The sequence below is a fragment of the Pelecanus crispus genome, chromosome 14, assembly GCF_030463565.1.
Source record: "Pelecanus crispus isolate bPelCri1 chromosome 14, bPelCri1.pri, whole genome shotgun sequence".
Taxonomy (NCBI): Eukaryota; Metazoa; Chordata; class Aves; order Pelecaniformes; family Pelecanidae; genus Pelecanus; species Pelecanus crispus.
Window position 1 is genome coordinate 17,910,528 of NC_134656.1, and position 27,713 is coordinate 17,938,240.

Below are 27,713 nucleotides of genomic sequence, written 5' to 3' on the forward strand. Positions count from 1 at the left end.
TTGGGGCAGCAGCCTGGACATGGACTGAGCAAGCTGCCTGCCTGGGCTAGGGACCAGGAGGTGTCAAAAATCTCCCCTTTAAGGCCACAGGCCAAATCCAGAAAGAGCCTCAGCCACTGCTGGGGTGGAGTTGTTGGGCTCCAGGTGTTCCACAGCCACTTAGCGCTGGGGACAGGCGCTTCCCGGGTTACCCTCCTGCAAGTACAGCGACGGCATCTTGTGGCTGTGCGCAGAGGCCCCCCGTTAAAGCAGCACCCCTCGCTTCCCCCACGGCTCCCCTCCGTCCGGGCTCAGAGCAGCTCACGTGGGAGCTGCTGCTGCTGACGCCGTGAGTGTGACCAGCGGGGGCGAATGCACCAGCCTGGCTTCTCACGCTGCCAGTCACAACCACTGAGAAGCGGCAACCGCAGCGCGAAAGCCGCCTCACGGGGGTCAGGGCCGCAGGCAGCCAGCTTCCCCACCGATCCCAAGAAAAATCCGAAGGGCTGGGAATGTGACAATGGCAAAACCAAACTGCACCTGGTACAGAGGAACTGTGAGCCCGATGTGCCCAGGCAGTTGTGTAAATGGCTCTTCTTTCTTTCTGGACAATTAAAACTTTTGCCTTACTGCACTGCTATTAGCGCTTTGGTGGGGGTTTGTGACTCCGAGCCCAGCTCAGCCCCCGACGCTGCGGCCGGCGCAGGCCCTGCAGCAGCCCTGCGCCTCCGGCCGCGGTGGGGCCGCACAGCCAGGGCTGCTCTGGGCTGCCGGCTGCGTGGCATGTCAAGGAGCATAATAAACTGCAAGTTTTAAACACTTCTTTTGTGTTCTGTGTTGAGGGGGGCTCTGGGGCACGCCAAAAAGCCAAGTGCCGTCTCTGGGGCCCCGCACTGGTTGCAGGCAATGCCAGCTATGCCCAGTTCAACCCGACAACACTGCAAAAGAAAACAAGGGGGTGGCTAGCCGGGGCTGCCTGGGGGGGCAAAGTAGAAAATAATTCACCTGTCTGGAGGGAGACGATGCTGGCGGGAGGTGGCAGGACAGGGCTGAGGCCGTCCTCTGTCTCCAGCGGCTCCGCATTTGGTGTCGTCTGCAAAGTGGCTGAGGGTGGACCCCGTCCCACCATCAGTAACGAAGACTACGGGGACTGGGCACAGCGCTCGTTACCGGCCTCCAGCTCGACTCTGTGCCACCACCCACCCACCCGCTGGGCCCAGCCCTCCAGCCAGTCTTCAGGCCACCCGAGCGGCTGCTCAGCCAGACCCCCCTGCGGCAGCTTTTGCGGCAGACAGTATCCGCTGCGCTCCCTCAGCTACCAGGCCAGTCATTTCATGGCAGAAGGTGATCCGGTTGGGCAAGCGTGACTTGACTTTTCCTCCCCCCCCCCCCCCCCCCCCAATGGCTGGAGCAGCGCCTAAAGCCAGCCTGGCCGCTGTGAGGGTGCTGAAGCCGGAGGCCTGCTTGCCCAGGCACGGCACCGGCCGCGCGGCTGCAGTTTTGCCGCAAGGCACGAGGAGAGGTTGGGTTCTCCGTCTTGGCACACCCACTGCAGATACCTATTCACACTGCACTTGAGGAAAGGCAAATTAAGAAACCATCTCCATCTGTGGCTCTGCGCTTCCGCCGAGCAGCGTTTCTCCTTCAGCAATACGCTTGGCCATCTGTAACTTTGCAGTAAGACTGTTTTTTAACAAAGTTCACACACTGCAATTCCTTAAAAGAATAGTAAAATCACGTTTATAAATTTATTCTTAGTCCAGGGAGACTCAGATTAACATGTTTGAGAAAAAGATACGCTCTGCCTCACAACTTAAGTACAAATTTTTGCTTAAGCACAAGCAAAAGCTATTTCTCAAGTATAAAGTGCACCTTTTAGAACAGCAACAATAACAAAATTACATTTTTCTGAACAATGCTTGATTTTATGCAGATAAGGGAGATAAATGCCTTCACTCTATGATGTTGTTTCTCGAATAAGAAGTTCTTTAAAAGCTTTTAAAGAGCTCACAACCCCTTCGAACAGTTATCTGGTACACCTGCAGATCTGAAATACTGTTAAAGCTACGAACAGCAGAGGCTGCGCCACATCACCTTTAGACACACGAGCACAGGTAGCTAAGAAAGCCGCAGAGGGCAAAATGACTTCTGGTTACTTCAGCAAATTAAGTCTGAGTAAGTACATGAATATACTCATTCTCCTTCCCCCTGCCTAACAGCCATCAGTTCCCGTGATAAAAAGGGCAAAGGAAACGTAATCAGATATGAAGCGAGTTCTGCAGTTCCTTCTCTCACAGTGACTTCCCATTGTGCTAGTTTTCAGAAACTAACCTCGTTACCCTTGCTTGGCTGTCAAACCTGAATGCCAAACTTTTCTTTCCCCATTTCAGATAAAAATCCAAAGCTCGTTCCAATTTCTGAGCAATACTGAACCTTTTGTTTTGCATTTTTAGTTTTGAGGGCGGGCTTTTTCAAGCTTTTAGAGTTTATTTAATGAAAGCAGCCTTCCTCTTAGACCTGAGTAAATGATGAGAGGAGAAAGGTCTTCCTCCTTCACTTTTTCACCTGGACAGACATTTAGCAATGCTCACATTAGTACTGCCAGTAAGGGAAAAACGTAAGAACCCTTACAGTTCTGCAAGGGAGAGAAAAATTACACTGAAACAGAGATCCAGGAGAAACAGGGAAGGGACACAAGAATGGAAGAATTCCTGAAGAGCCTGTCTGCCTAGTACAGTGTAACGCCGAAACAAGGCGCCCTCGGTGCAAGGAAGAGCGGAGCCAGGGCAGCATCCCGCTGGGACCCACTCACCGCGCCAAGAGCTGTGCGCACGCCCACCCGCCCTGCCAAACACTCGGGTCGCTCCGCTTTCCTGCAAGCACTCCAGCAATGGACGTTTTGAGCAGTTTTTGCAGTTCAGTGCAACAGTAAAAATATAACATTCAATGTATCAAAAATGCATTATAAAACAATAAAAGGCTGCATGTCACTGCAATGCATTGTTACTTCAATAAAAATTGTGGTCACACTCATAGCAAGGGGCCTGCATCTTCACCAGCTTTTTGAATACCAGAAAAGTAATCTTTGGTTATGAAAAAGATTCCCCTCTCCCCTCCTTTTATTTTTTTAAATGAAATCTGTTTTGCTATTCTTGAAGATGCCATCTGTGGTTATTTCAAAGTTCCATGACCTCACTGTATTTTCAGAAGCATACTTATTCCTCTCTTCCTCAGATATTGGGGGGGAAAATCCAAAAACCCAAAAAAACCCAAAAACAAAAACCTGAGCTGGAAGTTTTTCTGCTAGCTCATGCAATAGCACAATCATCTTAAGAAGGGATCAGAACTAGAAGTAACGTGTCCGGCACTGCTTGTAATAACGATGAATTACAATTTTTAAAGTTACTGTTGCTAGACAGTGCCAATACATTCAAAAATAAATAAGAATTGAGTGTGCTCTGCTGTAACAGGTTGTTAATTTTTTAAAAGTCCATTTGGAATATGCCCTTTGTTTAAGTACCCACATTAAAACATGCTGTATTGTAAAATGCATTTCTGCATTGTTCCATAAATTCCTACAGTCCATCCAACTGGCTTTTAAAAAAGAGTTGCTGCTCAGGTCTACTCATCTTCTGAAGAAACAGACTGAATAGTGCCAAAAGGAAAATTGTTACTTATCAGAAAGGAAGCTTTTGTTTGCAGCTGGGTTCTGAATCTGTCCTGTGTTCACCACCTCTCATGTTATTCCAGCTTCTCTTCATTGGAGTTAGATGAGGGGCAACCACATCACTATCCTATTATTAAAAGTCAGAAAACATTAATGATAGCACATTCCTTTTTTGCTTTCTATCCTAAAGCAGGGGAAAAGAAGCTCAGTATTAGACTTAACAGAAAAAAAACAAATCCAAGGTCCTAGAAGCACTGTAAATCAACAAACATTGAAGACTGCGCATCCCAGAGACGGAAACTGCTGTAGTCAGTGGTAGCATCTGGTGGGCAGAAAAAAAAAACCCCTGCACATCTGAGAATGCTTCAGCATTGGCAGTTCACCTCTTCCTAAACTATTACCAACAAATCCAGGAAGATAGCAAGCTTGTATTTTGGGCATTGGTATACGAACCGGAAACATAGTATTCTAAGTGTTTCCTGCTGCAATCTACCAGCTGCAGGTGCCTGGATGTGCCTTGCACTGTCTTAAAGCACATAATGTCGGTACAGTGACTGGTCCGGTCTAAGGCAGTGGCGCTCATCCTTGTCAGACACATCTGCTCATCTAGTGCTCAGGCACCGCAAACAGACAAGAGAGCAATAAACTCTCTAAGCTTAGAAATAAGCTGTTGAGGCGCATGTCGCTATGTTCTGCAACGTGCCAGGGCTGCAAGATTGAAATGCCTGAACTAGAGGAATATGCTTATAGGATACAACCATACGCTACAAGCTACAAGCAGAGAAAGCTTGTTGCCTGATCCATTTGTAAAAAGCCCTTCCGAAATTAACTGCTCTCAAACGATGGATGCCAGAAGTACAACCTAAGAATGAGCCTTAAAACAAGTCGTTCGTGCCTATAGCTGGTCTTTCATTTCAGAGGATGTAGCTCTTTCCCCAGATGAGACTTGCAGGTGTCTCTAGCAAGTAAGATGCAAGATCAGGGATATTAACATACTTCATGAAAAGGAAAAATACACGGTTGACAGAACAAACTGTTCACACTGCATTTCAAAAGCAACTTGGAGCATTTATTTTACTTTGAGGCTTGGCCCCAGATAGTGGAAAATATCTGAAAAAAGTGCATGGAACTGAAGCAATGTATTCCTTTCCCTGGTATCACTATCAGACAAACAAAAGCGAAAGCCAGCCATTAGGGGAGAAACGTAACAGCAGATTTACCAGCACATCTATCAAACCTACTGACACTTGGAGCCTAGAAACTTCACAGCTCACGCACACAGCGGAGTGGCTCCACTAGCATTTTCTACTGAGAAAAACTCACTTGATACAACCATAACTGCTTCCCTACAACGATGGAGTCACTGGCAGTATCAGGGCATAGTAATTATTTCAGACGAAGCCGCCCACCTTCCTGCAAGGGGGATGTGATGGGGATGCTGCATCACACATCACCAGTTTACAGCCACGACTGTTGCAGGCTTCTTCACCTTTGGCAGGAGGAAGGCAAAGCAAGGCGTATGGACTCAAGGTCTGCTTTAGAGTCTCCACTTTACCTGCCAGGGCAGCTCTAACGCAGTGCCCAATAATATCAGATGAGCTGTAACACACCCTCTGCCCTCCTCACAGCTGGAAACTTGTATGTTCTGAGAGCTCACAGGAAAGGGAAACACAGAGAACAGGTAAGGCCTTGCAGGCAACCCAGACTCCAGACTAGTGGCCCAGAGAGCAGAGGTTTGCAATCTTGCTCCCACAGGCATTTTCTCCTCTCACCCAGAGCAAATGGACTGACCGAGAATCTCCTGGGGGAGGAGTGAGTTTAACAGCTGGTGAACAAGGAAGGAAAAGAGCGAAAGCAATAGAAGAACTGATCTGACCTCCTCCCTAGATCTTTTAATCTCTCAGTGCTGTTTTAAGCCTTTGTATGAGGAAACTTGTATGAGGAACTAGTGAGTGTCTGTGTGGATACTACCTTTGTTATAAAAACACGACTTTTCAAATCACGTAAATTAAATCAATGCAAATCCATCACTATTTCAGTGAAACCAAAGCACGCCCAGATGCGAGCCACAATAAAACCAGAAGCTAGGTTAGTGAGGAGTGGCTCTGCCACAAAGACAAGGCCTGAATGCCAAGTTTTTTAATGAAAGACAAAGGTGAAGAGCTCTAAGACCAAGAAAAATAACAAGTGAATTTGTTACCTGTGGTTTGGTGAAATCATTCTCTATACACCACTGAATAAAATACTGTTTTGCAGCTGAAACAGTATCTGTGTTCTGACTTCTGCAATAAGCCCGGATAACCTGCTCTGCAAACGTCATGGGTAAAAACTTTGAAACCTTTGGAATAAAAAAGAAATAAGTTTTAGTGTTTCTTGGAATTTAGAGTCCACTGAACTTCAATTTTTTTCATGTGAATACAAATGGAAAGCAGTAAAAAACCATCCCACTACAATCCACGAGCTTTATCCAGATCAATTGTATTTTTCTAAGACTCTCGGTGTACTCAAGTTAAATACTGTTCATATGCAAAGGCCGTCAGGATTCCAGACTGTCGCAGTACAACACACAACGAAGACCTGCAAGGACACGGATCCCACAACCTCCCCGCAACTCCTGCAAGAACTACCACGAAGGACCGTAATCACTTCCACTGCAAGCTGTGAAGACAATGCCCTTCAGAAGCCAGCTGAGGAAAACAGAAGGCTACCTGTTCTTTAGCGATCCTGACTGCCTTGGAAGGATCAGCCTTGCAATAGAAGAGAACATTATCAATGGGATTCTGTTCTTTCATTCCATAATCCATATTGATAACCTTGCATGTAAAACAAAGAAAATGGCATTTGTTAATGTTCGTCTTTAGTTTTCTCATAATAAATACAAAAGGATACAAGCTATACTTATGTGAATTACTGTTCTATTTGATTAGTGTCATTAACAAATTATTACTTAATAAAACTTTCGCTCTGCTGAGAGGTGGATATTCACGCCTACACCAACCAGGTCCCAGTCGCGCTCTGAAACGCTCCAGTTTCAAACAGTGGAAGCACGCTAGCCCCTTGCCAGCCTGCGCCTCCCCGGAGCACACAGCCTACGGAGGCAGCAGTAGAGCTTACAGTTTTAAACATGAAGTTTAGACAACATTATTTACATCCGCTTGGTGCACCAACAGTTTTGTGGTCAGCAGGGAGGAGCCCGCTCCCCCATGACTTCAATTTGTGGGACAAGGAAAGCACAGTCAACTACTTTAAAGCTAAGTAAACTGCTACAGTTTTACCCAGCCTGAAGTGAATCTTCAATGCAAGGGAGCTTTAGAAGCCATTTGTGACGCGCTCTATGGAAAGCCATTCGTTAGCTCTTCCCAGAATTAACCAAGAACGGGAATTAAGCTATCTAAGCTATTTGACACTTGCAGACCGCTCAATGTCTCTCCTCCGTGCCGGGCTCTCTCCGCCCCACAGGTGCTGGCTGGAGACTGAGCTGTGGCAGCAAGGTGCTTTATGCAGAAGGCAAAACCCGGGAGCGACGCCCACACACCGGGCATGCAATCAAGGAGCCTGGAAGTCACCGTGCCTGCTATCCTCCCGCTGGGGCCCGCAGTTTACTTGCCTTCGTAAGCCGCGGCAGCGGTTCCTAGACTGCTGACTTTAACACCCCTATAAGCCCAAAGGTTTCCCTACCGCTCCTTTTCAGAGTGAGGACAGTCGTGGGAGAACACATTCGTCACCGCGAGCGGAAGAGCCCAAACGCCAGCCCAGGGAAGCTGCCTGCAGCCTCTGCCCCCAGGCCCCCCCAAGCACAGCAAACCTCCCAAGGGGGAAGCCTGCTGCTCTCAGAACCTTCAGCTGAACAGCTAGGACAGCCTTTATCAGGCAACCCTGTGGGTTTGTTTTTTCTCTTTGCAAATGTACTGAAACGTATCTCCAATTTTCACTACGGTATACAAGGCCCTCTGTGATTGAGACATTTTTAGTCTGAACCCGCTTTGTGAGATATTTACATCGATTATGAAATCTTCAGCCTTTAGCTCCACATCTGGAGGATCCTTTTCTGGTTTGGAGTTAGCAATGCTTGCTGCCAGGCTCTCATTCTGAAAAAAGACAGTAACTCGGATTACATTTATGCACTATCAGGTCTAGACCAAGGCAACAAAATGCATGACAGAACGTGGCACTAAACTAAAGCTTTCATTTCTTCATAGCTGACAGACTCCTCTTGCAGCAGTCTGGTTGTTTGAATCCTTGTACACCTTAGCCATAAGTCTTCCACTGGTTTTTAGAAACAAAACAAGCTTATATAATTGAGAAGACCCAAATACAGCCAACCTGTGGAGGAGGAGTTTTACACCTGATGACAGGAAGGAAGCAGGGGAAGAGGGAGGGCAGAGAGCGTCGGTCCATCCAGGATGCTGAAGTCTCCACGAAAGCAGAAAATAAGTACCTTCAAGCAATTGTTTTACTAATACAAATATTTTGCAATTAAGTTCCCCAAATACAAAACGTTTTTACTGAACTTTTTTCTTTTTATAAATGAAAGGCTGCAGGACCTCACCCTCTAATAAAGCTTTTATACCTCTACATTGAAACAGACAAACAAACCCCAAGAGACAGACAAGATCAGAACGTCACCGATCCCTATTTAAAAAAAAAACAAAAAAACAGAAGCAGCAAGCTCCTAGGCCAGCTTTGGAGGGGACAGTGACCCACTTCAACAGCTGAAACCCCCAAGGGGCCTTTGTCTGCTTCTGGACCCGAGAGAATATTCCCTGCTGATAGCTAGGCTAAAGCCAAGCAGAGCACGGTGTGACGGAGAGTACCGTTCATGGAAATGGATACGTTCTCATTAAAAGGCTGTGGCTGGGCAGGAGGGAGAAGGTTGCCTGTATACCTCTCCCAGGTATGTGTGGTTTGTTGTTGCTCAAGAAGCCAAGGAAAGGTTTAGACTGAGAGCAAACCTAGAGAAAAAATTGCCAGGAGGCAACTGGCAGGAAGCGGCCTGTTTATAAGCTCTTCTATTTCTATTCTGTATCAAAATGTACCTACGGTAACTTCCTTCTTTTGTTCTTATGTAGTTGTTGTTTGCTTGCTTTTTTTTTTTAAAGCTACCTCTTCCAGTTTGCATTAACTGGAAACTGAGCTTTGAATTTAAGAACTCCGTAGCCATCTGGGATGTTCCCCTGGCTCTGGCCAGCCTGAGGGTCACAAAACTGGACAGGGCTTTGAGAAAGCTGCTCTAGTTAAAGCTGTCCCTGCTCGTTGCCAGGGCGTTGGACTAGATGACCTTTAAAGGTGCCTTTGACCCAAACTATTCCATGATTCTAAACATAACGGCATTGCGGTCTCTTAAGGAGCAAAACAGACACAGCTATGTCTTGTCTGGCTGCTACTCACCTCCAGCACTTCGGAGGAAGCTGAGCCTCCAACTCCTGCACCACAGGAGGAAAAATTCCCCCCCAGCCCCTCAGCTGAGCGTCAGAAGCTGCAAAGCACCGGCTGGATATAATTACGGCACTAACAGTGATCCAGTCTCCCTTCAAACCGACACACTGGGCACCCCAAGACTCAACACCTCTGGCTGGATTTTCAAAGTGAGAGTTTTTCTTTTCATTAACCAAGCTTCTGAAGGGAACTGTTTAAAGACGGAACTCACGCAATTCACTCTCCTGCCCGTCTCCTTATCTGTTGGGCTATCTAGCCTGAACTCCTCCTCAGAAGGGCAGAACCTTGACAATCAAATGCACAACCATTTCATGGTTTCCTTCCTCTCATTTCCTCCTACTTTTTTAATACAGAATCTCTTAACGCTACTTTTTCTTACACAAAGAACATAAGCAAACCTCTTCAAACAAAAAGATGAACAGAGCAGTAAGACATCTAGTAGTCCTTCTCTAACCTTATTCTTCAAAAGACTTGAATTAGTTTTACTAAGGCTTTCTACAGTCAGCCACTTCTGGAGATTCGGCACGGAAAATTTTAAGCATCACGGCTGAAGTTTAGAGATAATTAACTGATGATCTGATAACACGGTATAGCACTTTACAAGAGAAGCTGAGCCATCTGAAGTAACATCAGCCCTAACACAACATTATTTTGAAATAAGACAACAACAGTTAAACCGATGTCTGATGAGTGCTTTGAAAAGCAAACACCGGAAAAAATACATGCATGCTCATGCTAAGCATAGAATTTAATACCAAGAAATTCAGAAGTTATTCTTCAGTTTGACGTTTGTTCTCAAAGTAAAGCACATAAATTACAATTCAAAACAAATGTATTCCTTACTATTTTGAAATTTTAATGAACACAAGATGATAGTAATAACCTTCTCAATCACTGGACTATAACAGCTTTTTATGCAATTTTGTATTTTTCAGAAGACAGTTTTTTTCTGAAAATATTTTTGCAATAATCAACTTCTGAATTTCCACCTCTGCCGGCTGTTTGTATGTAAAACTCTTCCCACTTTCCTATAATATGTTTCATGGCTCAGCTACATAAAGATAGAACTTTTGACTCTATTTTTGGAATAGCAGTTAAGCAAAAAAAACCCAAAGAAACAAAAAACAACACAGAGATAGAGAAAAAAAGATGGTCAGCAACTTACAGAACATTTTTACAGGGACAGAATTCAGGGACATTACCTTTACAATTTTCCTCACTGTTTCAGGTTGAGTCTCTCCTAAAAACTTGTATAATTCACGTCGTTCTATTTTACGCAAAATTTCTCGTGCCTCCTTCAGTTCTGGAGAACTCGAGTGCAGAATTTCCAGGTAGATATTATCTGCCAAAGTTGCATTGATTTTTGTTAAGTATGTCACTATCCGGTGTCACAGCAAAATGCAGGCAGAGAGACAAAGGTTAAAGCAACAAGAAAAATTGCTGGTACGGGAAAGACACTTTCAGAGAATGACTGAACATACCAAGTCTGACAACTGAGAAGTCACTTACAATATCACCTTGATTATCATCAGATTCGTAACAGTTGTTGACAGAAAAACTAGCTTAATTCTCACCCTTGCAACAGGTTTTATTATTTCACTGGAAGTTGCTTCCTCTTCTTATTTAGCCAATCTTGTGCAGCAGAATATCCTAAACCCCAGCACTAACTGGCTCAGGGACAAGGGAGCACCCCTGTAAAAGTACTCTATCTTGCAAAAGAATAAAGCACTTCCGTTAAACCCTCAGAATTTCTCAGACTTTGGGTACTAGCATCAAAGTCCCCCTTCCTATCTCCACATGACAGTGAAGTACACGGTGTGTTTCCCACCATCAGTATGAGCAGCAAGATGCAGGTTTCTTTTGATGTGGCTTCAGAGCAGAAAGGTTATTTTTGGCTCTCCTGAAGAGACTGCTGCTGTCAGGATGCTGCTCGTCTGTCACAACCAACACAGCTGCGCTCCATGTCTATTCGCGTTACCTGGCCACAACTACCCAGGCATCTTTGACCTGCAGTGCCAGCACAGCCCTGCAACGCCCCGCCCAGGACTGCAACCGGCTTTAAGCAGCTCCCAACGCACGCCAGAAGCTATGAGCCACATACCAAAACACCTTTAACTGAGGGGTGGCTTTATGGAAGAGGTTGGTCAAAGTCAGGAACTTCTCCGTGAGGAACAACAGACTAGGTCTCTTCAGATTGAGAAGAGAGAATGCAGGGGAAATAGGAAGGCCATGAACACATCCATTGTGCAAAAGCAGTAGTGACAAGGAATGGTTTGCTGTCTCATCCTTTACTAAAACTAGGATTTTCTGCCAAATCAGGAGGCAACAAATTAAAAACGGTGGTTCTTCACGCATCATGGAAGAAAGCTAGGCAACTTTCTGCTGCAGAACCTCACAGAGGTTTATCATCTGCAAAGATCCAAGAGGCATTTGGACAGTTTCACAGAAGCATCGCTCATCATGGACTATTGAAAACAAGCCTGTTGTCCTCGCAGAAGCCCCCAGGTTGCAACCACTGGAGGCAGGGAAGGAAATGCCTTGGTTAAGAGGAGAGGAACATACTCATCCTTTGTGATCCACTGTTACATCTGACGTTAGCATATTCCTCACATCACTCTCCTTGATGTTCCACTCTCCTTGTTGAACAGGACAGCCCCGGGGCAAGTAGCTCCATGCTGCAGCAGACTGTAAGAGGTAGGGGACAGTCCTGGTCTCCCTGCCCTGAGCTCTGCTCCTCAGCTACTGCCCGTCAGCAGGCAGTTACAACAGGACGCTGGTGCTAACTTGCTCGCACGGCTGATCTTACAGACCAGACAGCCCCCAGGGAACAGATCCTAGCCCATTAAGAACTTAATCTCAGTTCTTGCCTTTCTGCCCAGCCTTCCATGGCCCAACACTGCAATTCATGCTCTCCAATAGCTACTGCCCCTCAAAGCCAGCCCCTTCTCCCCTGGGGCAGAGGCATGCAGTCAGAGGGGCCAGGCAACTCCTCATCTCATCCCTGTGCAGCCCCTTCACCTGCTTGATGCAGCAGGTCTGTGGGCAGGCTGAGTGTGGCTGTGGCAGATGAAGGATTGCCAGCAGAAGGCCTTTAGCATGACACAGGTTAAGGCATACGGGATCCTCTGCAACAGCTCCCTCAGCCTCTGTCACCATGTCCATGGACCAAAGATAGAAGTTCTAGAGTCTCTCTGTTGGCCAGCCAAGGCTTGGTGATGGAACCTCAGGAAAGTTGCCTTGCCACTCAGGAAAGATGCCTTGGGAGTCCTCATGAGCTGTAGCTCACGGGTGCTGCAAGAGCTGCCAGTACTTGGGAGCACTCTTCAGCAGGGTCTGCAGCACCCTCTGCCCTGCAGTCACCCAACCACAAACCCCTCAGCACATCTGCCTTGCCCACACTGGCCTCCATCCCCCATGCTGCACGAAGCTGGTAAGGGCATGCCACAGCGCCGAACACCAACCAGAGCAATGCTGGTCTGCCTCGCAGCAAAGACCAGGAGGGGCAGGCAAAACCAAGACGCCACGGTGGTGGGAACACAGAGGACACAACACAACTCAAGCCAGTTTCTGTGAATTCAGTAATTTCTCTCTGTTTCCTCTTGACAGCACTGAGCCAGACCTTCAGAAATGGGAAAACATCGTAAGTCTCAGCTCTTGTTTGCTTCACTCCATAACCACACTGGAGCTTCCCTGCATCTCTTCAAGCAGGTTGCTGCTCTGTGCACTCACCCTACGAGAACCATTCTCACAAGCTGTTATCTGAGCCACCAGAAACTTTCAGCAATGAACTAAGTTGTTCATGTCTTGTTTTCTTCTGTTATATTTGCAAGTGAGGTAGCAATGTCTCAAACAAATCAAATCAAATCAAATCAAATCAGACCCCATCAGAGCCCTTTGAAACCTGCCTTGGGGTTAGTTTCACACTACAACACATATAGTACTTCTCTACCTGATGTAGCTACATGTAGTATCGCTCAGAGCTGACTTACATCCCACTTGTGACAACTGCAACAAACTAAGGGCACAGGCAGGACCTCCTGACAGCACTGCTTGCAATAATCTGGATTTGAATGTGTGCAGAACATAAGATGTTGGTGCTTCTCTCTCCCTCTCAACATAAAAGTAATTTAAACTAGAAGGTCTTGCTCTCCCAGCAAGATACGAGAGCACAGAGATTCAGCGGTCCAGGTCTGCCCCACCATCTGTGCGCAAAAGCAGCACTTGAGTCCTAGTCATGGGCAAGGGCCACTGTGCCAACAGCTGTAAAACCAGCATTTTAACAGGTATTCATGTTCTTTTACTTTAAAAAAAAAAAAATTCTGAGAGCTCATACCAGTTAGCTTAGTGTAGGCTTCCATGTCCTCCATTGCTGTAGAAATCTGGTACAGCTTTCCTCCAGAGCCTTCTATTTTAAAAAATCTGTCTGCTTTTTGAAAGGCTTCCGTGATCCTAGTTTGAGACAAAATTAACATTTAAGTATAGCAACATTTTGAAATACCTTATTGCTCAAGAGTCAAAAAAGAAATGCATTAGTATTTTATAAATAGATGAAACTGCATCCCAAGCACACAGCAGACCCTGATCGTACTGCAGTACGTCCTATCTCCATGCCGTCACTGCACATTTCAACACCGTTTACTGGAAACAGGTTCAGATCAGACCTTAACCTTCTTTCAATGAATGAGCAAGTCCACTTTGTCCTGCTTCAGACTACGAGTTTAACATTGCTTAGACGGCTGCAGAACCCTCCTTACAGTGACATGGTCACTCAGCTGCAATGAGGCTGCCTCACAGATGACCGTATCCTTTTACAGACTCATTGCTCCAGGAGTTAACTGAGAGAATACACAGCATTGTAAAGGCAATGAACGTGGTATTTTCAGGTGGGAAAAACTGATGTTCTAAAGATCAAGTTCTTCCAGAGTTCCCTGTACCTCGTTGCCATTTCCAGCTCAGAGGCTCATTTGGATAGGCTGCTATAATTATAGTAAGCCATGAACTAAATTTCTTGGTCGTTTTACTCCTCAACACATAGGTACTGCCAAACCTTAGCATTTTTAGTCTGAGTTTTAGAGGATCACTAAACCAGGAGCTGAAGTTTGTGAAATGAAAGGAGTCACAAATCACTCTTGTACTGTGTAATCCTCTGTGTTCCTTTTTTCCAAACTCAGCAGATGGTAACTCAGCAGCCAAGACCCTAATGGAAAACTATTTGGGGATACTAGTATTTCTGCTTTTCAAGAAAAGTAAAAAGAATAATGCTATAGGGAAACTTTTGTAGACATAACAAGAGAGGTACAAATGCAGGTAGCCAGCTGAGCTGGTCCTGAACAATATAAACATAAAATACACAACATAAACACAAAGTCAGGCCTCAGCTAAGCTACAGTAAGCTTGCTCGTTACTTTACTCAGTAACCTTGCTCAAATAACCAGCCAGTTTGAGCTAAGAGGTCTCTAACTTGCAGATAAAGATTTGACTTCAGCTGTCAGCAGTTAAAACAGCATAAGCACACCCTGGTCCTATGCTTCTTCAGGGCTCTAGTAATTTTCCTCTAACTGAATTCCACATGGAAGGATGCTGCTGTCCTGCTCTGTTTTGTTTTGTTTTGTTAATCACAGTCTCCATGATACTCTAAGCACTGAGCCTTGCCACAAGAATTGGGTTATACAGCCCAGTGGCTTTTATTCGATGTCACACCTAAATCTAAAAATAAATGGAATGCAAGAAAAGGAAAGTATAATACTTGCATTATTTCAATGATGTTGCCAATCTTATGCTGGTATGCTCGTCGGTGCAGGCAATTCCGCGTGTGGAACATCTCATACAGATTTCCAACTTCCTGAATAAAAAAAAAAAAAAAAAAACCAATCATCTTTTACTTTTGACATTGTCTTAATCGGAAAACTGAAACAATCAAGGAATCAAATGAGTTGTCTCCTTCCATTTGCAGCGTAGAGCAGAATGGTTATTTTTCACGATTTACAAATTTTGAAACAGACTCGGGCCACCATGGGAGAGCAGAGACCTGACAGCGACGACAGCAGCCTGGGCAGAGAGGACCTCTCGCTCCTTTAGCAGCCCCTCACCCAAGCCGCACTCAATGCTTGCGCAGAAGACCCGGAGCAGGATCACGCTGAGCTGCTGGTTTCGCAGAGTCCCCCCTGGAAGGGCCCACCACAAGCCCTTCAAACAGAGGCTTGCTCTGTCCCTCCCTTCCTTAAACCAGTTGCTTCTGAGAACAGCTTTCAGAGCAGCAACTCCTTCTTCCTCTCGGGCTAGAAAAGCGTCGGGCAGGCAACCCCCGACCCCTGCTGCGATCCAGAGCGCAGCTGTACCACGCTGCCCGAGGCAGGCTTTGCCGTGCCCCGTACGCCCTCCGTGTGCTGTTGTACCTCACATGCACGCTGCTCCTGAGCGCTCCCTCGGTTCACAGGCGCTGCTTACCTTGTCGCGGGTACAGATATGCTTCTGGTTTCCCACTTCACAGACCCGAGTGAATTTAAGTAATCGCTTATGATCAAAATTATTCTGGATTCCTAGGTGATGGCAATCCCTAAAAATATTCCACAGAGAGTGTTTAACAATGAGATCATACTTATACATACAGTAGCATTGTTTCAGTAGGAATTGATAATAAAAACAAAGACTGTACAATTTGTACCTTGCAAAATAATCCCATTTGTCAACGTCAATGCCATTTTTTTTGTTAGCTACTATCTCGTATAGGAAACTTTTCTCCTTTTGTCGACCACGGTAGGGCCACTAACAACATAGGAGCAAAAAAGAAAAAAAAAAAAATCAGAAACAGAAATTAAAGTGTGCAAACAATGTCAGAACAATTTTTTAAAGACAGTGGGAATACACTCTGATTTTGCCTTTGATAAACATCCAACACTGAGCTAAAAAAGAACACAAAGACAATAAAGAGCTTTCAGAAGCTGTCAGGCATTTGAAATCCACAACTAGGGCTTAAGCAGCTGACTTCCCAGAATATAAGGAAGAATAAAAACAATGTACACAAGTATTTGATTTCCCATTCTACTAAAGCAAAGCCTGCAGCTTTGGAATGCCAAAAAAAACCCCAAAACATAGCAACAAAGAGGGGAAAAGGTTGGAATCATTTAATCCTCAGGGAATTAGTTAAACCCACAAACACGTCACTGTCTTGCAGTCTTCTGCCATCAACTAATCAACGTTATAGAACAGAGTTTTAAAACAATTATTTAGATGTTGTAAACAAAAATTGTTTAAACAGCCACCTACTTAAACTCCTAACCCACAAAGATAATTCAGCCATGAGGCAAACAGAAAATCAATCCCAAAACAATAACATACAAGTTGCACATAAACATTTTCCTGAAAATTCAGTGATTCTTCAGCTAAACAAAAAAATGCCATAAAGTGGCCTTGAAATTCTGAAGGCGGAAAACATTGCATACAAACAGACAAATGGCTTTCATGTTACCCGCATTACAGAAATGTTAAAATTGATGTAAGAATGGAAACGTGTGTACGCAGCAGGAAGAGCGCACATCGTAGGTAAAAATGCCCTGTACTGACCACAAGAGCTCTGCCGCTGGGACAGCGTTCAGGGCACGGTGTACGCTGAACGCACGAACAACCCGCTGTTCGCGTCAGGACCAGGCGGCCTGCAAGGTGACAGCATCACGGCACCAGCGCCTCATCAGCAGAGGAGCCTGTGCTCTGGAAAGGCCACCACAGTACGAATGACTGCCAGTGGAAGATCCTGCAGCCTAGCGCCAGGAGGCGGGCAAGAAGGTTGCCACGTGTTGTGTACAACGCTCCTTTTCCTGTCATCCCGCTGGAAAACAGGCACAGAATCCAAACAAGGGAAAAGAGACATTGGGTAAGAACATGGCACAGAATCAGTGGCAGCAGCAGGCCAGCAAGATTTGTGTACAAATGAGGGCGAATGGGTAAAAATCAACTTGCAGACTTTGTAAATGAATATCCCCTTCCTTTAAGATCTCAGACTGAATTTTATTATGCTAATTTCCCTATGTTTGTCATTAGAGTGCTGGAGTACACATGGTAGAGCTACACACTACTACAGCAGAAAATAACGGGTAAGTGCTAACATTTGTGGGTGATTTGTTTGGGACAACGTACAAATTCTGATTAGGACCAGATTGTCATGACAGATCTCCCACTGACGGGTTCTTAATTCTGGTAGCAACTGAATGGGTGCCCCTGAAGAGATGACAAAGGCTGTAAAGTGTAAACTGAGGAGAGAGGACTTAATTCTTTCATAGACTTGCAAGAATTAGTAATCACAATCTCTTCTTCCTTCCCTCTTGAGGCAACACATTTCTTCACGTCTTATCCCTGCCTGTATGTTTGTTACTGCAATAAATCCAGGCATTTTGCTACTGTCGTCAAAGCTGATGCGGCTCTGGCACTGGGGTCACGCTTTGCCTTGCTCGTTGCTTCATCTCCGCCAGTTCTCAGTTTTGTTACCCCTTATCAGCTTGTTACCCTAAACTATCTCCATGTTTTCTTCATACGGCCACCTGAAAACACGGCCTCCCGTCGCCACGGCCTTCAGGCATGCACTGAACAGGCTGTTATCCTAACCTGGTCACTTGAAGTTCCCGTTAAACATTCAGTTCTACCAATTTAGTTACAGTGAATTAGTCTCGCTAAAAACAAATTAACATTCTTAAGCTTTCCTTTAATCTGAAGACTTTGAGGTAAGAACTTCTCAGGAAGATATAAGCACATAACATAGTGAAGCTACCACCTCCTGCCAGCACTGTGAGAAACAGACACTACACTTCTCTAGCATCAGTTGTGCCATGATTTTCAGAATTTCACGGGGCTAAAAATAAATAATAAATCATAGCAGAAGCAAAAATTATCTGCTCTCTCAGTAAAATCAAAGACATTTATTGGGATAACCACAGGAGCGGTACACTGACTCACCGATTTCTCGCAAGCGGTTTCATCTATAGGCCCTCCTATTTGCTCCTTGATGAAGATCATATCTTCTTCCAGGACAAGACCATACGACTTCATGACTTCTTCTAGTTTATTGGAAGTGACCAGGTACTCAAACATTTCAACAGAAGCAGTTTCATGCTGTGAAAAAAATACCTAAATGTTGCCTTACAAAGTTTAAGGATCTTTCCTGCAGCGTCACAGCTTTCTCCTAACCCAGCAGCACTGCCTGGCAGGGCACCTGGGCACAGTGGTGTGAAAGTGCAGTACTTGGGTGATTTGCTGTTCATTTTGTATCTAACCAAACAGGAAATCACCCAGTCTACAGAGTCCAGAAACACACATAACAGCAGAGCGCTGTTAATTTTGTGTTTTAGCAAACAGCAGCAAGACAGTTACAATGCTAAAAGACAAAATACGCAACTCTCCTGTGCAGAAGATTAACAAGTTCACTCAGCTGATTTTGCTTAGTAATTACAAGCAGAGAGAGGCCTGAAAGGACTGCATTACATTTCATTCAGAGCAAACAACCCTTGAAACTCCATTCGAAGTTTCTGAAAGTTTGAATTCTAAACTCTGTATTAAATATCCTGGCCTTGAACTAAAATCTTAAACTGGAAAGGAAGCTCCCAGTTGGTATTTTGTATCTGTAAAATATATCCTGAAGAAAGCTTGTAATATGCATTTTAAGGTGCAATGCTGGCTTAAAATGATCAGTGCAGTCCTAATGAATTCTGCCTCTTCAGAGTCAGACTACAGGCACTGACAAGACCGAGACATTTCATTTCTCCTGTGTCACCCAGCAAGACATCTGCAGGAAGAAGACATGCGTACACAAACAGATCTCACGAAAGTACACGGGAGTTCAAGAGCATTTGCGCTTTCAGGGAAGAGATGCTGGTGACAAACATCTGCCCTCGCTTACTTCTCCCCACACCTCTTTCTGCTTTGCTAGTAAGGCTGCATCCGCTCATGGCCACACCGAGGGGGCTGGCGTTCCCCAAACAAACAGTTAGAGAGAACAACAAGGAAGTCATTTCAAGATTAGAAGACAACATTCTGGTTTTTAATTACGCCATCAAAATGATCAATAAGAAAAGGATAGATCATCACTATATTGTCACAAGCACTGGCAGTCTTTCAAGTTGAATTATTCTCCCTTTAAAAATTTCAGTTTCTATTTTTACTTCAACAGTGAAAAGCTTACCTTCCACTTCAAACCTGGACGAGTGAGTGGAATAAATCTTCCATCAAACATGTGCGAAAATGGTCCATGACCTTAAAAATAAAGATTACACAGGTTTAATCTGAGACATGGTTGTCGGTAAAAATATTTTGAGCAAGCTAAGGATCTGGATTCTCTTGTATTTGACTTGATATTGACATCATCTAAGAAACATTAATTACTCTGCACCAGCTCTGAAGAAAATAAGTAGTTATAAAATAATCATAACAATTTTTGAAAGGGCCACCAATTTTCACTCTGAAATGTTTTAAGAGACCTGAGGACAGCACAGAAGGAAGCAGGCACTTCAGCCACCGAGGGCAGAACTCTATAAACGTCATATGGAAACAAGACAAAAAACGAGCTAAAAGTGGCTACAGATTCATCAAGTGGAGTTGCCTCCGCAGATGTACTCCGGATCAAACAGGAACAGGTAAATCCTGTCTCGGAATATGGCCACGCACTGAGCAGCCCAAAACAGCTCTGACGTTCTGATCTCGCAGCCAGCTTTTCCTCCAGGTCAGCTTTCAAAGGGCAACGAGCCATCTCAAGTGCCACTTACCCAAATCATGACAAAGCCCAGCAATTTCTACGCAGAGGATATCTCGCTGGGTTATATCCAGTTCTGGTTGTCTCTCCTTCAGTTCACGAACCAGACATCCTGCTAGGTAGCCCACCCTGTTGCAGGGGCGGGGGGAAAAAAAGAGTGACTATAGTAGTGTTTTAGGCTGGACAGAAAAAGAGCAGTTCACCCATTCTGTTTTGCTCCATTAAGTTACAGTCCTTGTCTGAGAGGCAGCACACAACAAATACTCAGACCCTGACCTGCAAGAGAATCACAGGCAAACTATTTCCTGTAGTAGAGTTTTAGTCATCAGTAACACGTTTGAAAGCAAAAAAGCATGCAATACCATGCCTAAAACACGGGGACAACAGCATCCTGTAGCATTCCGTAATGCGCAGCCGCAGAGTGCGAGACAACACCCCCTTACCCTATAGAGTGTTCAAAGCGGTTGTGAGAGGCTCCCGGAAAAACCATGTAAGTGCCACCCAGCTGCTTGATGTATCTGAGGCGCTGGAACTGAGGTGTGTCGATGATGCGAACAAGAAGGGGGTGTATTTCAATGTGACCATGAATTGGATCGTTAAAAACCTACAAAAGCCAAACAATAGCGTAATTAACATTTAAAATTTGACTTTGAAAAGAAACAGGCACCAAGGTAAAGGATATCTAGAATGGTCCTGTATTTGGTGGGAGAGGGCAATTGTTTTGTTTGCTCCTGTAAAACACCCATATCCTGCCTACCCTATATCAAGATTTATCTTGGAGAACTACTTAAGCATGATATCAAAAAACACAAGGCTGCATATTTCAGAAGGGAAGGTCAAAATCTTTAAAAATGTTATCTGCACCTGTGTAGATACTCCAAAACTTAAACTTGAGAAAACCACTGTCTTTATTAATCTGCTACTCCAGTTAAAGCAGAATACTGCAATACATGTATGAGATATCCAGTTAGAACTGTATGGTTTGACATTGTTCACGTATTTTAAAATCAAGTGAAATTTTGCAGAGTGGAAATTACGATTCTTACCTTTTTCATAAAACAAAATGCGAAACCCAAGATAACTGAAATATGAAAGAAGTACTCCCTGCTCATCCCTAAGCACGCGTTTTGAGACATCTGAGTAGCTACCTTCTCTAGTAAGTCACTGTAAACACACACATTTAATCCTTGCCTCAAAACAGCAGACAAAACCATTTCATCAGACACATATCTTGGTAAAATACTGAGGCAAATAAGGCTTTCCTGTGTTCTCTCCACTCTCGGTCACTGAGCTGCCAGGGCTCTAGCAGATGTGCAGACTGCTACTAAGGAACGCGCGCAGCCCTGGCCCGCGTTAAACCAACACACAGCACTGCGAGGAACTGTCGGGCGCGGCAAAGGTGGAAGTGAGACGGTGCCTGCTAACCCGGGCGGGGGCTAAACTCATGAAAAACCCAAGGGGAGGCTCTGCACAAGGAGCTGTGAAAGGGGAGCTTCACACCTTTCAGACAGCTCATCTGTTCATTCAATCTCTCACAACCACCAGGTGCCCACATAAAGCTCTCCGCCGACGATTTTAACTATTTTTCTGGTTAATGTGGTTTTTCAAAGACCACCCACTCTTCAAGGAGAAGGGCTCGGGGTTTGCTGCTCTGCGAAGGAAAGGCACCACGGCAGCACCACCTGGCACCACCAAGCCAAAAGGAGGGGAGGCGGAGAGACAGGGAGAGACGAGGCCCTGGAAGAAACGTCCTGCCCCTGCGGCGCTGGGGTACCTTCATTACGTCCATGTACTGCTGTTGCAGTTTGTTCAGGCAGGCCAGCACTTTCAGTCTCTCGTCTGGGAGGCTAGAAAGGGAAAAAAAAAAGACATTGAGAGCAAAGTTTGCAATGCATTTGCCTTTACAAGAGCAAAGTTTGCAATGCATTTCCCTTTACAATTTGCAGTACGTAGGGAATTACTTGTGCAAGTTCATATTACTCTGATATTCGTTAACTCTTTTACAGAAATACATATTTCTGCAGCTTTTTCAGAAAACCATTGAAAGCATTTATCCTTCTAAAGTCAAGTACAGGAAGGAAGAGAACAAATAGCTACAGAAGTTGTCTGTAAAGCAGTGTAAATGCTTCTCCCACTTATACAGAACTGAGAAACAGAAACACCAGGAAAGACACAATTTTTTCATCAATTTCTTTCAGGGAAAGACACATCTGGGGACAAGTCCTTTAAATTTATGGGAAAGACAACATGCAATGCCTGAATAACTGACATTTTTTTAAGGTTGAAAAATTTCTTAAACTAAAATGTCAAACCCCCAATAAACAATTTTTATAAAAATTTCCTTCAGTTAGTCAACTCTGTATCAAAAGTAGTCAAATTTTGCCAAATCAACTTGAATTTTACATAAATTAATTTCAACTCCAACAGCAGAACCACCAGAGTTCAAGAGATGCTCTGATTTTGCTGAGAACTGATTCTTCTATTTCGTAAAGATATTTTGCTGTCATTTTTAACAAATTATTAAAGGTCCCCTTCACAACACACACATAAACTTTCAATGCCGGTACTCTGTTGTAGCCACAATAGTCTAAGGGCACAGGCAGGCCAAGTCTGGAGGGAGAGATAATACACTCTGTTACAGCCGCTTTTATTAACTCTGTCCACAAGCCTTGTCCTTGAACAAAATGGTTTCAGCCTCAGTATGACAGCAAATGCTTTATCACGAGAAAGTACAATTTGCTACCTTTGACACTCTGCAGCAGTTAACCACCCTGAGATCAGTTTTACATCAGTCTTTCAATTTAAACTTTAACAGAAAGCAATACTGTAAAATATCAACTATTAGCAAAAAATACCGCTTGATGCACTACATATTTCCATCCGAATCATTTCCTGATTCACAATCCATAAAATATTAAACACGTATGATGTCTGAGCTGCTGGTAAGCAGTCTTAACCACTTCGCATCCCTGTCCCTAACAGGGAGCTCTTGGGCTGCAGCCTCTGCTGCTCACAGCCTGTCCCAAGCCCTTAGCTGCTCCCACTTGCAAGCAAGATGAAGAGCACCAGCGGGGATGCTCAGACCAGCGCGTTACTTCACATCCCAAGCAGCCGAGTCTGCAGGAACAGCCACAGACCCCCAGGTACTTACAAGGGAGCTCCTGAAGGAGCCCACGTGTACAGGGCAACAGAAAGCAGCTAACGCTGAGGACAAGGAGGACCACCTGCATCTGCCCGTCCTTGCTCTCTGCTAAGAAGAGGAGATGAACTTTGGCACGGTGGAAGAGCCAGCAAACCAGAAGCTTGTACACGCTTATCCTTACGCTCCCAGGAAAAGCAACTGCAACTGCTCTTCGAGGTGTGTCCTGAAAATGGGACCAAGAATATTCAACTTCTGCTTATAAGAAACACGTAACCTTCCTGACCACAGGTATGGCTAACTCAGGCAGGACTAGCGCTTGGGCTGGTAGCCAAGCTCCTCCATCACCACCCGCAAAAACAGCTCAGGGACAGCAAAGTCAGAAGCGATCTGCTTCCAGCCATATACATTCATTTTACTTCTGTGGAGAAGCTCTCTCTCAAGACACTTACCTAACATGCAGAACCACACCTGGACTAGAGCGTCTTGGCGACAGCAGACTTGAAAAATTAACACCCAAACTGGACGTACAGAGATGACCCCCATGTTCTTAATTACAACTGAGGTCTTCAGTGGATATGACTTCAAAGCATGCTCGTAACGGAGATCAGACATCACAAGTGTGTTTTTGAACGAGCTGTAATGCTGCAAGAGGTACAGCAGCACCACCGTACAGTCACGCAATAGACCTCAGGTAACAATTGCCCCAAAAGATACTCCAGGTCATGCAAAGTACCCGAGGTAGGACTTCACCGCATTTTTGGGAAGGTGAGGCAGTGCAAAGCAGCACCCAGCGTTAAGTGAGGGACAGCACTGCTGGGTACAGGGCAGAGCCTGTTGGTTTGAAGCACCTGATTGTACTTTCAAACGCCACAAAAATTCAGGAGGAGAAAATTAAACGGAAAACAGCCGGATACATAAGGAGGAAGGTGCGTGGGCGCCTGCCATCTTGAGACATGACCAGTGACTGCAGCTGCAGGAACAGCAGAGAAAGGACGGCTCCGCACTGCCGACAGCAGTTTGTTATAGAACTACCTGTGCAAAGGCTGTCCGCAAAGAGCACAGCCTAACGCGCCGCTTTGCTCCAGAAACTCACCTCCAGCACGGCTGAGCTACACGGTGCGAACGCAGCTCTCCGCGCTGTACGGTACCTCTGCTGGAGTCACCCCCGGGACGGATCAGCGCTGCACACGGCCGAGAGAGCAGCAAAAGGAACAGGCCGACCAGGGAGGCCGGGAAGTCCCCGCCTGACATACCACGTCAGGGGCCTGCACGTCGTGTCATCTTGCCCTGCCTCCAGGAACACTAACCCTTGTTCTGGGTTTGGCCTCCAGATGACAAAGCGTGCTGTCAAGCCGAGTCCTGGCGTGACTGAGCACCCAAGTACCGCACCACGGAGAGCTCGCTATCCTTCTTCAGGTAGGAAACAACAGCAGGGGACTTTTCACCTGGTGCCTACGTGGTAAGACCACCCCAACCGAGAGACTGCACGCAAACCACGTGTTAGTACTGTGACTTTCCAGGGCTCTGCGGGCAGAGTTTTTCTAACAGCCAAAGCAGCAATACTGCTGGCTGTCTTTGAAAGGGCGAGAACTGACACTTCCGCATCCACTCCCCTTCAGCCCTCCCTGCTTTGCCCACAACCTCCCTCGTGCCGCAGGCGAGAAGGATGAGAAAACCCCTTTCCTGCACCCATTAGGAACTTAACTACCCCAGGGAGGTCAGCCAGACAGCCCTACTCGTCATCCGTATTTAACATGCAGCATGCCACACAAAACGTCCACTTCCAGGAACACGGGAATGCACGGGAAACCCATAGTGCTGTCTCCAGGCCCCCGTCGTCCCGAGCTCTCCCCGCTGAACGTCCAGGAATGACAGGGAACTAAATATACGCATTCATTATCAGCCTGTCACAGAGAAATGCTGAACGTTACCATAGGGGACAGCACACAGCAGAAAGACGCGTGCAAAGGGATCATTTGTTAGTACAAAGTTAAGATGCTTTAAAAAAGCAGAAGGCTCCAGCAATTTCTCATCCAACTCACAACATTTTCAGCTTAACAGAAACAAGATGTCAGATCCCACTGAAGGAAACAACTTATAAAAGCAAACCCGCAAGCATGTCATTCCACACCCCAGCACCATCCACGCTCCGTACCAGCCGAGAGCTCTTCGTAGCCATTTAACTCCGCCACCTGTACCACACGATTAGAGGCGCTTCCTCGCTGCCCGTCCTGCCTGCCCACACTCAGCACTCGTGGAGCCTGGCGCCCGCAGGTGCCCGGTGTGTCTGAGCATCCGTACGGCAGCCAGCGAGGTACTAAAAGCAATCAGCCTCCTGGTAGCCTCTAAACAGGAACTATACATCCGCTTGTTATTTCAATTAGACAATTACCTTATACTTCAGAAATTAATAAAGCCTTTAGCTGCCTTCCTCATGATACCACGCCATTTCTATCTGCACCCTTCAAACAGCTGCGGTTAAAACCCTTCTTCCAAAAAAAACAGGAACACCTTAATGACTCCTACCAACATCTTACCTCCTCCGAAGCACAACCCTTCTGCCTTGTCCTCTTGAGTCACACCAGCTCTTCTTTTCTACTGATGGCCACACCCAGACGCCCAACTCCCCCTCCACAAGTTGCAAGCGCAGCCAGGACGTCTGGATATAACAGAGGTGGGGCCCTTCATCCTCGGCACCCTGTTAGCTCCGACAAGTTTTCAGCCAAGGAGCCAGCCTGCACACCAAAGCCCTCAAAACTCCCAGCAGACAAGCACAGCTCTGCACTTGTGCACGCCTGCCAGATAACCACACTCCAAGCCGCCTTAGGTCCACTAACCACAACACCAGCAGATAGCTTGAGAGGAACAGTTGGGTTTTGAGAGAGATTTGGAGGAAACAGCATAAACAAGGTTAGCGAGGGAGTAAAGAAAAGACATTCTAAGATTAAAAAGCAACAGGAAGTATGTGGTGAGCGAGAAGGCTCGCATCCCGGGAGCGGTGAGCCGAAGTGGCCCCAGCGGGGCAGAGAAGGGGCAGCGGGGGCCCCTCAGGCACACAGGACGCCAGGACACATGTACTCTCTCTTCTGCTTCAGAAGAGCAAGATAGTATGTTCACCACCAGAAAAATTACAAGGGTTTTGGGACCAGTCATTTCCCTCACTGCTGGGAACAGCCCTTTACAATGCTTTAAGGCAGCATTCAGTTTTCCTGCGCTCATGCCAGGTCACTGCTACAGAGCTGGGAGTGAGACTTTGCCAGACTGCCCACAGCCACGTGCCGCGGCAGCTCATGGTGGCCACCGAACTCTGCCACTCGCCCACAGGCCTGTATTCTGTCAGGACACACAGCGAAGTCTTGCTTCCGTAACAGCCCGCCCTATTGTAGCAGGTGCAACAAAGAGCGAAGTCCCAACAACTGTTGCAAGATTAAAATTTCAGCGCCTGGGATGCGCGGGTGAAACCCAGCCTCTGCAGAGCAGCGCCTACTTGCCATTTCAAAAATCGTTCCTACTGTCATTACTAGAATCAGAGCGGCGTTAACTTTAGGCCGAGACAAAAGTTCTCATCAAAGCCCCTGGGGTTTACACTGGTGTTCCTGTTAATGCTGAAAAGGTTATTGCGCTACTGATGGTGGTTTTATTCAAGCTTTTTAAATGGATTTTTTTGCTTCTTATGGTTATGGGGCAACCAGCTCCTACAGCCTGGATGGCACCGGCCGCGCTGGGATCAGCAGCGGAGCTGGGAAACCATTCTGGAGGGCCTGAGATGAGCCCCGCTGAGCCCGCTCCATCACGTACACCCGCTCCGACTGCCCCAACATCCCGGCACCTGGGCTGGCAACGGGGACAAAGCCATCCCGTTCGCTCGGGAAGCGTCCTTCTCCCGGGGCTGGCTACCGTGGACGGGGCCTTGCGGGGCCGGGGCCCGCCGGCAGCGGCTCCCGGGCCCTGCTCCTGCTCGGACGGAGAAACGGCGCCGGAGGGGCCCGGGGGCTCGCCCGGACGGGGCTGCGGAGAGCCGGGCCGGGACCAAAGGCCGAGGGCCGAGAGCCGGGGGCCAAGGCCTGGGGCCAGGGGCCGAGAACCGGGGTCGGGGGCCGAGAGCCGGGGTCGGGGGCCGAGGCCTGGGGCCGGGGGCCGAGAGCCGGGGTCGGGGGCCGAGAGCCGGGGTCGGGGGCCGAGAGCCGGGGTCGGGGGCCGAGAGCCGGGGTCGGGAGCCGAGAGCCGGGGTCGGGGGCCGAGGCCTGGGGCCGGGGGCCGAGGCCTGGGGCCGGGGGCCGAGAGCCGGGGCCGGGGGCCGAGAGCCGGGGGCCGAGGCCTGGGGCCGGGGCCGCCTTCCCCCGCCCCTCCACGCCGCGGGCCCGCGGGGGCGGCTCTCACCAGACGCGGGCGACCTCGAGGGCGCTGGCCGGCAGCTCCAGCAGCATGCTCCCGGTGACTCCGCTCTCTGCGGGGGAAGCACAGCGTCAGCGGCGGGGCCCGCCCGCCCCGAGGGGCTGCCCGCCGCCCCCCTCCCCCGAGGGGCTGCCCGGCCCCGGCCCCCCGTTACCTCGGAAGCGGCGCAGCAGGCTGGGCTCGCCCACGCCGCAACGCGAGAGGTGCTGGCACAGCCGCTCCGTGTCCCACAGCCGCGGGTCGCAGCGGTCGCCCTCGGCCGCGGGGCCGCGGGGTCCCTCAGGGGAGCCCTCGCGCCGCGCCCGCTTGGCGGGAGCCGCGCCCCAGCCCCCCTCCCCCCCCGCCGCCGGGCTCCCCAT

The 27,713-nt window shown here is 47.1% G+C and overlaps 1 protein-coding gene across 1 annotated transcript; it reads right to left on the reverse strand.

Annotated features, from left to right (window-relative positions):
* Positions 1-1,720: 1,720 nt before the first annotated feature.
* Positions 1,721-27,713, reverse strand: SAMHD1 (SAM and HD domain containing deoxynucleoside triphosphate triphosphohydrolase 1). The gene is made up of 16 exons (XM_075721077.1): positions 27,509-27,713; positions 27,340-27,406; positions 21,592-21,664; positions 20,261-20,421; positions 19,831-19,946; positions 19,251-19,321; positions 18,029-18,184; positions 15,747-15,847; positions 15,530-15,638; positions 14,833-14,924; positions 13,416-13,531; positions 10,285-10,424; positions 7,645-7,734; positions 6,355-6,459; positions 5,847-5,984; positions 1,721-3,773 (listed from the first exon to the last, which is right to left on the reverse strand). The coding sequence occupies exons 1-16, from the start codon at positions 27,711-27,713 to the stop codon at positions 3,657-3,659; spliced, it is 1,857 nt and encodes a 618-aa protein (XP_075577192.1). The 3' UTR covers positions 1,721-3,656.